This window comes from Trachymyrmex septentrionalis, unplaced genomic scaffold, assembly GCF_001594115.1.
Source record: "Trachymyrmex septentrionalis isolate Tsep2-gDNA-1 unplaced genomic scaffold, Tsep1.0 scaffold17, whole genome shotgun sequence".
In the NCBI taxonomy this organism is placed as follows: domain Eukaryota; kingdom Metazoa; phylum Arthropoda; class Insecta; order Hymenoptera; family Formicidae; genus Trachymyrmex; species Trachymyrmex septentrionalis.
In genome coordinates this window covers 874872-888104 of record NW_017304864.1, presented here as the reverse complement: position 1 = coordinate 888104, position 13233 = coordinate 874872, and the positions used below count along the sequence as shown (strand labels likewise).

Sequence of the window (13233 nt, the reverse complement as noted above, 5' to 3'; positions counted from 1 at the left end):
AGGGCGAAGTAGAATCTACACGGGATACAGAGGATTCGATTGTTTGTGGTCGTCCACACTTAATCATGCGAGCGAGCTCACAGACATGTCTTCTCAAATGTTTGCGCAGAATCGCATAATTCGCGCTACTATCGCACGGATTCTATCGGATCGTTCCCTGCACTACTTCACCGTCATTAATATCATATTATCAACGAGTTCTGGTTCATCCACAAACCATTCACTTCACGCAGCAGGTTCTAATCATTAGTTTTCTCGTCACGGTTCTAACGATCTTTAGGAATTTACATATAAAACAAATTTCTCGTAAATTAGCCTTTAAATAACTACAAAACAACATCGCGATCAAAAATGCGATAAATAGTTGTTGAAAAAGTTGCAAATGTGAAACCTTTGCGTCACATTAGCATCACATTCAAACTACGTACTTTTCCGTGATCGAAAATATGGAGATTTTACAGGTTTGTATGAAATCTGTAGATAGCGTTCCAGTTCGAGCTGGATTTGCAAATCAGCGCTGTCAATAGGCAGATCGTAATCACGATACGCGAGTGCGAGTCTGAATTTACAACGAACTCAAGAAACTTTCGGCGAGGGAAACTTGTAAATCGATCCACGGACACGATATGCTTTGAGCTGACTTGTGTCGCTCGGAAAAATTGAAAGCGATTGTATGTGCAATTTTATCTCGATCTCCTTGTGCGTCAGCGGCCTAATGAACTCTAAAATCTAAAATCTAGGTACCCTAGAGATCCAAGGTAGCACGTTAAGCCCGCGCGTTGCGACGCAGTATTGATGCTTAATTTTTCACCTGTTCAGGAGTGACCATTCTGCTGTCGCTGACAGTTTTCCTGAACCTCGTGGCAGAAAGCATGCCGACGACTTCGGACGCTGTCCCTTTAATAGGTACCTATTGTCAACCAACGGTAACTCGCATCTGGCAAGCGTGTTTTTACAATGTCTGTATATACATTCGTATGTGTATATATCCGTGAAACGCAAAGGGTGCGCTGCGATATATCATCTGACGATGGCTGTATTTATTTAACCATTATGCTTATTGACAATATACATTACTAACGATGAAATATCATTAATACCACAAATGTTAGATAGAATGAACATACAGTCTATTAAATTACTCCCCCATTTGCTATCAAGAAGGTACTCAATTCGGAATAAGTGAATTGTTAATAATTGCAAAGTAACGTCATACGAAGATTCCAATCACACTTTTAATTAATTGCTCAGTGGATGATATAACGGCGCGCCCTGTAAATGTACCTTCGCCTGTTTTTTACGTAATTCCTAGAAAACCTCGACGACGTAACCAAACAGAGTAAGGTGGAAAAACGAAGACGACGGATTACAAAGGTAGTCTTAGAATGGCAAGTGGATCGGTTCTATCATTCGGGTAATGAACGTTCGAGGGTGAACTCGCGAATCAGGCACTTCGAAAAGGGCAACTCGATTGCTTCTCGAAAGAGCTGGCGTGTTCGGGCGACCTATCGCACCAACACTGCCACCGGCTGCTCAGAAACGTGATAGAGAAATAAAAGACCGCCATGGGAATCAGGATTATACGTTTCTCGAAAGTCGATAGCTTCTCCTCCATTCTCCGTCTTGCTTCCCAAGGCTTATTATCCTGTATTTCGCCCCTAATTTCTTCTCGATTCAGGACGCTTAATTTCACGTAATTGCTGCGTGAGATAAGATAAGGTTTCTTTAAAGCCGAGTAGAAAGTTGGAATTATCAATCCCTATTATGTTGCTCCGCGAAATTATTTGTCTAGCGAAATTGTTGAAATTACGCAATTATAAGCCGCAATTCTGTTTTATTTCCGACGAGACGGGACGCTGTTCTTCACACGCGTATCACTCGAAGAAAATAGCTTCCTGTCACAGCGATTTCAACGTGTATGCCGGGCATGTAAGTTACACTAGTGTAGAGTGTCGAGAATGTCGCGAAGGATCACGTGGATCAACGCTAAAAGCTTCCAAATCCTACCACCGGTTTATCGCATTTTAGTGATACAGATCCGCTTTCTCGTCGGAGAGTGATACGAAGAACATCCGATCTCTGTTCAGATTTCCGGCGCGTCCAATTGAATTTCTTATTTAAACTCGACGAGATTTCAAATTTTAATAGAAGGAAAATAATACTAAGTCGAGAAAAATCACGAGAAAAGGATCGCACTTTAAATTACGTCTCAAGATGTTTTTCTTCCTCATATTTTCCTCTCGGAATTTAAGAACAAAAAAGTGTGTCGCAAAGCGAGAAATTTAAACGTTATAATTATTTTTTAAATGAATCGTTCGATCTCAACAGAATTTAATATAAAGAATGAACGATACTTCGTCATGAGGTACTACTGGAACGTTTTTCTCGTCGGAAAAGCTTCTCCAATAAGCGGATTGACGTATAATATTTGGATTATCGCAATTATTGTCCTAAATAGATCATTCAGAAACATCGTAAAATTGAAGTGATATAAGATGCGAATATATTTGCAGAAATGTGCCGTCGAAAACGATCTATTCGCTAAACAATTACTTTCCCAACCAGCGCGTTCATTCGCGGACGACAACACGGGACAGGCTCCCTAGAACTTTTATGTACAATTTTATTTTTATACTTGCATCGATGGTAACCGTTATATCGGAATAGCAAGCAGTAAAGATGTGAATGTCAGAAATAAAATTCGAACAAACGAACCGAACTATGTTTCGCGCTGCAATGTCAACGGAGGTAACTCGGGCTAATAAAATAGATGATAAATTAGTTTTATGGTCACAAGAGCATTATAGCACATCATCGTAAAATTAATTTCTACAATTACAAGCGCAATTAAGTGGGACTTTAGAGAGTCAAACGATATAATATATATATATGTAATATACGGAATATACAGAGTAGATAGTAAGTGAGTCTAAACGATTTTAAGGGATGATTTCTCACACACATTCAAGTTGAACGAAAAATGTTATTTTTAATTATGAAAACCACTCGATTTATTTTGATGAAACTTTATATAAGTTTAAAGATTTTAAAATTTTTGGAAAAAAAGGCAATTTTTTCTTCAACTTTCACTCTATATCTTTGAAACTAGCCCTTCTGGACATACAGTCATATACAGTTTTCGATTTGAATTTGTGTGAAGAATCGTCCCTTAAAATCTTTGAAAATACTTGATTCTACTGTATAAAATAACGTTTATATGAAACGTGTCAAGGCATTCACATCTTTGATCCTTGCAGTACCGAGTTAGTTCGTTTAGTTCCTGTGACGTGTCCCGAATGATTTGTTTCCACGCAACATCCGTGTAGAGTGAATTCCGTTTTCCGATTTCATCTTTTATATAATATTCTAGGTTTTCAGATCTTTTTTCGTAGAACCACATATACGTACTATTGTATTATGTTTTCCATTTAAGTGTTTTACACAGAAATATCTACCTATATAAATCTGTTTACTATTCTCCTTTAATAAACAGCGTGCTAACCGCCCCAAAAAAATCGCTAAACAGTCTTAAATTAGATGTAATGTGTCGTGTTATTTTATTGTGTTTGTTAACTTAACGGAAAATATTCTATGATGTACAAAAGCTAGATATAGCGTTATAAACGTAACACTATAAATTTAATTGAATGTTTACAAATTTTGAAAATGATGTCTTTCATAACACTTGCATAATTCTCGCGATAAAGCGTTTGAACAACAACGAAACGTATAATCCTGATAATCCTGCAGCATAAAAATATTCAACTCCGTTTAAAAGAAAAATATCAAGAATAACAATTAATTCGCAATATGAACGATGGAAGCTATTGAGATTACGTTGAATCACGTTGAATTAATTCTTTTAGAAATTCATTTCTACTGAACGGCGGCGCATATTTTTAGTATATGATGCAAAGCACCCTCAACGCATAGATTAAATTAAAACACTGTTATATTTAATTACGCCTCTGAGTTTCTAATCGCAAACAGATAAAATTGGAATGAAGCGCGAATATAATAAATCCAGAATTCATATACATAATTCGAGTCTTTTAGTGATAATGTTTACTTAAGAAATATTAAAATAAATTGCAAGTAATACACTTTTATCCTTTTTATTTTAACTTTATATTTTAACTTTAAATTTTAGCTTTGATTAAATTAACTGGTTTAATACTAATTGATATTTTCACCTATTTTTAAATTATATTTCTAGCCGTGACAGAAAAGGAAATTTGATTAAGCGCATTTCAACCTAATTAGAGTTAAAGCAACAGATTGCAACAGACCTCGTTCTATGCGATGAGGCGCGATGCAAGAAGAATCGATCGATTTTCAGAAGCTGGTGCTTTCTATTGTTCAACAGAAGAAAGAAGAAGAGGAAAAAAAGAGTATTCCCTCTCACACATCTATACATGTGTACACTCAATGCAATACACACGGGGAAGCGTTATTATTATGTGCTTTCTTTCCTTTGGGAAAGAAACTTTAATTAAAGTCCATGGCATTAAAGATAAATGCGCCGTGCGATGCATCTTAAAACAAATCTTCATGAGAGCGGTACTGGACGCAAATTCGTTTAGATGCTATTTCGTTCCCACGAAATGACCTTTTCCACCTTTTTCAGAGCCATTCGACTATCCTGCTGTTGTTCCATTTCCTTCAACAATCAAAAGTGTCATAGAGATTTATATCTTCTTGTCAAAAATCTCTATTTGTTATAAGAAAGCAGCAAGGAAAGACAGAGAGAGAGAGAGAGAGAGAGAGAGAGAGAGAAAGAGAAAGTGAGAAAAATGCTCATTAATGATTTGCTAAAAGTCAAGATCATTGAACCTATTTCTATCATATTTTTTGATTAGTGATATCTGGGCGCGAGAAAATTAGCTTCTAATGAGCGTTCGATGAATGCTATAATCTCACATAGCCATTCGTTAGCTATCTCGCTTTGCATCGAGCAAGATTTAGAAGGGTCTTTAGTGAAAAGAATGAAGTGTATCGATTTTAATCGCTATTATTTTCGATAGGCATCGAGGACAGACGAGATTTATTTGATGGATTTAAGAATTTAACGATTCTCGTATATATGTGTATATTTTATGTTCTTCACTTAATGGCTTTTGACTTCGCTTCTATTATTGTACAATCTTGCACACATAAAAAACACGACTTCAGCGAGCAATCTACAAGTTTGATGAACTGGCAACAGGTATTCTGGCATATCCAATAAAAATATTTGCACTATCATCGTAATTAGAAATTCATCAATTGATCGTCCTTTCTCGTCATGCTCGCGGAAACCATTGCTTCCTTCTTTCCAGCGTAGGAAAGCAGGAAGTTATCAGCTGCTTCCGCAAGTTGTGACCGGAGATACCATTGAATGAAATCGCTAATTTAACACAAGACACTTGACAGCACGGGCTGCTAATTACGTGCTTGCTCCTGACAGCTCGATGAATTGTATAATCGAGATGTAAAAATGCAAGATTGCTATCAACGTTAGTAATGTTATGGTCACTTTGACTTTCCACCCTTAGTCGTATTCATCATTTATTATCTAGAAAATTATTCTTGATTTAATTTGAAGTATTTAACAGTATAGATAATTAAAACGGTTAGATTTTGTAGGAAAATACGATGCATTTCCTATTAACCCTCAACTACTGAGAAAAATTTCTTGTTGAAAATGAACTAGAAAAAAGATTTTGATCATATTAATCAAAATTCTGATTATCTCAACTAGAATTATAATATATTCAACCGGAAAATTCTGATTTGTCTATTTTTAATCAATATTACAATTAATACAACCAGACTTTTTTATTTTTTATCTTTGTTGTGCAAATCTTTCATTTAATATGAGTCATCAAATATTTTTTTACCTACTTGAAGAATTTCTGCTACTCCATCCTTATCCTGTATAACGAGCGATAGAGTTTCCCATAGTGGAAATAAATTAAGATAATATGTCTCGGATAATCGCAATCATTCTCTATCGAGTAGATGATTTCGTCATTTAAATCGCTCGTCCGTGCTATGTGAGAGGCGTTCTGTAACCGCTCCGAAATAGACAGATGAATAACTCTGTGGCTCTCTTTATGGCGGCTGTCCCGTGCGATTAATGCTCACCGGTCGCGAAATATGACGTCCAGCCGTTCATAGCTGACGATCGAATAGCGTCTCGTCGGGATTTTTTTGGTAAAATCGCACAGTTGTCTCTCAAATATGCTTTCGCACACGTCTGTGTTCGACATCGTGGATGAAATGCAGCGCCAATTGAAACGACGAAAATTCACAGTGCACACAGGAAGTAAACTGAAACACCGATATATACTGGTTGTAAAACGACATTTTTACAAATCGTTCAAGCGTGACGAGGACAAAATACACGAACAAGGGTATAAAGTAAAACATTTCTAATTATCACGAAATGCCTCATGTAATCCTGATTATCGAAAATCAGAATATAATGTGTTATTAGCTATCACGAAATTAGCTATCACGCTTCGTTATTAATCGTCATGTGTGCGATCGCATAGTTCGCGAATTTCATTAAACGCTCAAAGACCAGTGGAATTACAACATCCGTGTCACAAGTAAGCCACAAAACAATGTTTCAACAGTAACGATCCGAGAAATTGTATATTTTACATAAGTGACGTTGAATTATTGCGCCTCCATTTTTACGATTTTTCTTTAGATAATTCTTTATTCCACGAATTTTATTTTTTTTTTTTTTTCGTGTCTTAATATGAACAAGAGATGTTAATGTCAAAGATATTTCTTTAATATAAATGATTAATGTAGTAAACTTTTAAATTAAATGCACTTCTAATTTTACTCATATTGTAACTTCTGAATGCACATTTAGTACTTATAACGTTAATAGTTATATTTCAACGTTATATCAATTTTGTTCATTCTTTTATTTCATATTAAAGATCATATCTTAATTCTTTGGAATATATTTAATTTGAAAATTGCATATGGTTTCGCATTGAAACGCATCGTAATCGCATTTGACATGTAATTCAATTGTGTCTTAAAACAAATTTCGTTAGTGCCGTCCAATTTTAATCGTAATGGAGCTATCTCATGTATAAATGAGCAATAAATAGCTACTTTATGTGATTATTTTATGTTGGATTTAATCGATTTTGTTTATAGCATAGCTCTAAAGAAAAAAAACCCCATATAAAATTACGGATTTTTAGACTCAAATGAAATAAGCTTAAATTATAGTATAGTTTTTAATTCACCGATTAAAAATTTTCTTAAATCGTAAAAAATGAACAGATTTTGCTATAGCACCATTTGAATGTTGTTATTTTGAGTTTAATCAGACTAAGATTTTTCTTTTTTTCTCTTTTTTAAACTATTAATTTTTTTATAACTATATCTTAATACTTTTATGCACAGAATAATGAGATAAATCAATTGATGTAAGGAAAACGCATAGTTGTTTTTAAAAAAAATTATACAATTTGCAATACTTGCAAACCAGATATTTTTTTTAATAACTATGTATTTCTTTACATCTACATCAATTGATTTATCTAATTATTCTGTGCATAAAAGTATTAAAGTATTAAGAAATGAATAGTGTAACTAAAGATACTTTTTAATTCAATTAGACCTGAAATAACAACTTTCAAATGTTGCTACAGCAAAATCCGTCCCTTTATAATGGCTGTGCCTAAGAAAACTTTTAATCAGTGAGTCAAAAACTAAAACATATTATAATTTAAGCCTAAAATTTTAATTTCACTGAGATCCAAAAATCTGTGGTTTTGTGCGAGGTCCTTTAGTAACTTATTCTTTACATTACTGAGTTTAGCGTTAAGCTGTTGGTCAAATCTAAAAAATCGTAAGCGACAGCTTTGTAATTTCAATTTCGTGCCCGGAGAAGTACGCAAGCCGCGATTTAAATCGACAGGATAATCCATAACGGTGACAAGAAAATAGCGTGAGACGGAAAGCTGATGCGGTCGACGAACCCAAGTCCGCTTTGTAAACCTCGAGACCGATCATTGCCGTGCACCATGTAAATTTATGCAACGGCTGCCACGCCGAACAGCCGAGTGGAAAGAGGCCCCGTCAGCTACGTCGAAGGCGATTGTGCAAGGACAGCTACTGTATTACTATACAGTATGGCTGCTGTATATCCCATCGTCTTCTGATGTGCCGATATCGCGTCCGCGTGGTGATGATAACACATACCCATCATAAGTTATGTTTATCTCGCAGACCAAGTTTTAACGCTCTTCACGCCATCGAACAAGGCGATGCATTTTTAAGACCAATTGCAATTTTCAACACCATGGTGTTGCCTCGAAATCGCTCAACGTGCTGCCGCATAATTATTTCTAGTCCATACGGGTGTTGAAGGAAATATACGATGCATGACAAACAAATGTATCTCGAAAGAATGCCTGTGCATTCAAAAAAAGTACTTTTGTTCGTCGCGATGAGCACATATACTGTCCTAAAAAATTTAAGCTTTAATTTTGGTGCTTTCATCATCAGAATTCCAAAAAAGATTTCAAATTCGTTGAAGAATTTGTCAAAATAAAATTAAAGTCTAATACGTTATGACGTATGATTTGTACAGGAAAGTATAAAAAGCATTTTGCACAAAAAAAATACATTCGAATTGAATGATTCTAAAAAAGGATTGAAAATTTTAAATAGATAACTTATATCTTTTTACTTCTTGTCCATTGAGAGATGTTTTTTTTTATTAATATTTTCCTTTTTGCTTTTTATCAATGGCCTTCATACCACGATATGTGTAACGTTAAATCCTTTGAACTTCTGGCAAATCATTATCCTTCACTCTAAATTATGAAGTTTCTCACCGCTGGGACTTTTTCAAATGAAACTGTATGTCTAGCTTTTCGGGTGAGTTATAAATATATTCCATGGCGCGCGCTTCGCGTTAAAATACGAAACGTTTAATTAAAACTTTACGGCAACCGTGCACATAACAATTGCAGACTACGATATAGCATCGATATACCGATATTTCGCGTCATTAATAGTTCATTTAGCGGCTGTTGAGAAACTTTCTAATTAGAATATTATTGCCGAGCGATTTTAATGTAGGAAAGTAGGAAACTTTGTCGCCATCGTTTCGCGCGCTTGCAGCGGTGCGATTTTATGACTCATGTATCTTCGTTAACCCAGCATTATTCGTATTGTGCGAATCGTTCGGGCGTTCCATTTATTCGCCCCGATTCCGAAGAAGGAGCGCAGCGAGCAATGCAAATTTCAATTTCCATCACACGTATCTGAAACCGACGATATTGCACCTCGAGGTTCGATGCAAAAACGGATGATATCAAAAGTTTCCAAAATATCGGATATGTCACTGTACGTATGAGCCTCACGTTGATCGATGTAGGCAATAGTCGACCGAGAAACTGTCAGGTTTCTGTCAGGAATAAAACATTTTTGAAGAAATCATCGCACAAGGATAGTGATTACGAATATCTCAGCAGAATTATCATTGTTATTATTGTTAATAAAATGGGATTATTCTTGTCTTGAAAATTATATCAAGATTCAATAATTAAAATAACAGACAAAACATATATTATTTGCAAATTAATATACATTAAATTTAATAAATTAAATAAGACAACGCGAATTCCATTTTTGATCGAAGCTAATCTCGATGCTTAATAATATTTATATATATAAGTTTGTAAATAAATTTTTTAGTTCTATAAACTACGCGCTGATTTGATTTATTCGGACTTAAAACGGACTTAAAAATTCATAACTGAAGATGGAAATGACATCACAAATTACAATTGATCGTCAATTTTAAAATACGTAAAATATGTAAAGAATTGATTACGAAAATTATCACCTCAACCAAGATTTGAACCTGGTATTCCCGAATTTTCGAAATAAGCGTCTTACCAAAATTTCACCGAGCGTGTGGAAATATTTTTTGCAGGGACCAGTAACTAGTGAGAGAATTTTTCAAAGAAACGTGTTTGTTAAGTTCCGCTTTGATCGAAAGTAGGATTTTTCTCTTATCTAATTTATTCTTATCAATCTGAGTTTTATTTATAATTGCTTATTAAATTTCATTGAGGTATTTGTTCGTTTGTATCTTTGTACTAGTTTAACAATAAGTTTAAAATCGACGAAGGTGGAAAGTCAAATTGTGAGTACATATTAATGAATAAATCTCGTCGTATTTTTTAATTACAGTTATTATTAGTAACGTTAACAAGGAAATATATTTTGTACGTTCGCAATATGAATATATTTTGCTTTGTTTGAAACGTTAACTCTTCCTTCATGGATTTAGTAAACTTCATTAATGGATATCGATTATCGAACAATGCAAAAATAGACCAGTATGATATCAATGCGCATCCTAATTCTGAAAGCTCAGGTCTTATGCTGGCCACCCAGAACGCATTACCTAGCAGTACATTATCGAGTGAACTCGACTAATGTAAATTCAATGCGACTGTAAAGCGATATTCTCGACAAATCCCCTGACAATGCTGTCGAAAATATTAACAGAATTTCATCGCCGTGGCAGTAATGCCATAAATTCAATGAAATATAAAATCCATGAACTTTTATATCATTGGCAATCGGACAACATTCCATCTTGTTACTCAACATGATTTAGCTTTAAATTAAATTCTATCGTAAACATAAAATTATTTAAAAACTAAACTATAAATATTACCATTTTTTAAATATTCGAAAATGACGCTATGGAAATATCACAAGCTACAAATTAAATCTCAAAATTACGAACACACTTGACTTCTCGAGGCCTGTTAATCGATTTTCTACTAAGCTTATTATTTGATGTTCTATTTCGATCGTCGACGTGTTGTCTCATTATTTGCTCTCAGATTCGCTTCGTTAGTTATTCCGTTATGACAATCATGTCTTCATAGTCTCGTACTTCGAAGCACTCAGGGTGGATGGAACAGAGGCGGGGTCTACTCCTCTCTCTCTCTCCCGAAGAAGCTATCGGACGCAGAATAATCGATTCCCTCGTGCCTGTACGAATATAGATAAACGTGGAAAATCGTGCAGGCAGGCGAACTCCATTTCGCTCGTTCGGCTTACTCCGCGCTTTCCCAGATGACGTTTCTGCCAGGGGATCGACTTTGCAAATATGCGCGTTCATCCCTGCGCGAGAGCGCGATTAAATTAATGCCAAGCCAGAGGATAGAAGTCGTCTTGACGCGTAGCACGAGATAGGAGAGTGACGGTCGCATGAAAATCTCAGATTAGAGGGTATTATACAACAAGTCGTTCTTATCGATACTGTACAATTTGGGTTAGTTGGGAGAGTTTGGTTACAAGATCCCTCTTCGAATCCTATGCCGTTGCTGTCTCGTAATTTAGAGGATCGCAGATCGCTCGTTCACGTCCTGTCTCGTGATTCAGGGCGGTTCGGCTAATTGTCTCTCTGCAATCCGGTCTGCGGTCAGATTCGAAGCGTTTTCGTAGGCGTTAGTGGCCGCATGGTTACTGATAGCGGCTGCTCGCCGACCGCATCGCGTAATGGCGGTGCGTACGTGTAATGCTCAGGTGCGACGACTTTGTATCTGTACAACACGCTAGGTTCTCTTGTCAGGATGACGATCGATCGGTCAATCGATCGGTCAATTGACTACGGGTGCATTCATTATTGCTTCCTATGACGCGAGGCTCCATCAGCTTTCTCGAGAAGCATCTTCCCTGTGTTGGTAATTTCTTTAAGATGCGCGAGCCTCCCTAGCGCCATCCTCTCTCGAATCTGAGACATCCCGGTAAGTATCGTAATCCACACTCCGTGGAATCCCTTGTCATATGTCGAAGACGACGGCAAAGAAGATCGTTCGATCGTTTGCAGCTTGATCAACGAGTTGAGAGAGACGAGAAATGAGAAACGATCCTGAAGAACACTCCGTGGATTCTGAAGAATCGGAACATCGGTCGTTTAATCGCGACTTGTGTTCGAGACCAAACTTGGAGAGAAAATTCTTTGATCATTCCTCTTTGAGTGATCAACTTGATTTTTGCTGACTATTCATATCCATGTAGTCGAAGAAAGATTCCACCTAATGTTTATTTTTATTTAACCAATGATTAAATGCGGCTTTGGTCTGAAAACCAAAAGATATTTCTAAATCCCCATTTCCCATTCGTGATCTCGATCTCTCCCATATCTTTTCCAGTAAAAATTATTGCGCCATCCAATTTTTGTCCCTTTATATCGAGATGCTAATATTATTTTCTAAGCGTGTACCCTAATACTTTTTCTTTTCCACTCCGCGCAGGAGAAACGGAAACTAGAAGAAACTCAAGAGAGAGAAAATCGTTTCATTATTTGCAGTGTGCGGCACGCGTCCTACCTTTTCCCTCCTAATCTCTCGCCGAAATAAACGACTTTTGATTTGTTTGAGTGAGCGCGTTTCTCGACTCGCCAGAGTGAGAGACATGATGTTAGGCGACGCGGGCGACTTCAGAGCTTGCGGGGCCTTGTGTGTACACTACGTGTATATAATCAAGTCTTTGGTGTCTTTTTCCATCCCTTCTTTCCTCTATTCCAGCCTGGAAGCGTAAGGTAAGTCCGCTCGATCCAAGAAGATCCTCGGTTGCGCGTGGGGAAGAAAAACCGATTCTCCCTGGCCGCGGGGCTGATCTCGAGTCGTCGATGATTATATCGCGAATGTAAAAGTATCTTGAAGTTGAGCGTGTATGAGATCAAATCGGAAAAAACAAGAAAAAATCACAGTGTTACGGTGGAGTATCGAGTTAAAAACTAAAAATTGAATATATGATATAAGCCAGCTCGGGCATTACACGATTCCTTCAATTATCATTAAAAAATTCTTTCATTGCCTCAATCTTTTAATGAATATTCCAATAAATGTACGTAAGAAAAAACAGATATATTTGACAGTTTATCAATATCATACTAACCCATCGTTGATTAATTTTCCACAAAGTCAAGGTGTATAAAACTAAAAGGCAAATACAAGCCAGATCGAAAACCACACATTCCTTCAGCTTTCATTTTAAAATTCTTTCATTGCATCAATGTTTTAACGGATATTCCAATATATGCAATAATATATAATGATAATGTAAAAATATACATAAGAAAAAAAGAGATATCTTTGATAGTTTATCAATCCCGCATACTGACATTGATTAATTTTCCACAATGTAGAAAAATAAGTTTAACCACATAAAGTTGATGTA

At 36.1% G+C, this 13233-nt stretch overlaps 1 protein-coding gene across 2 annotated transcripts in view; it reads left to right on the top strand.

Annotated features, from left to right (window-relative positions):
* The window catches only part of LOC108746404 (neuronal acetylcholine receptor subunit alpha-7), a 255845-nt gene that overhangs the window by 180285 nt on the left and 62327 nt on the right, over positions 1-13233 (top strand). The window contains exon 9 of one of the 2 annotated variants that reach the window (XM_018483144.1): positions 820-906. The exons of the other annotated variant lie outside the window; for it this stretch is intronic. Within the exon in view, the coding sequence (XP_018338646.1) occupies positions 820-906 (87 nt within the window). The remainder of the gene's footprint in view (positions 1-819; positions 907-13233) is intronic. 2 annotated transcript variants of the gene reach the window in all.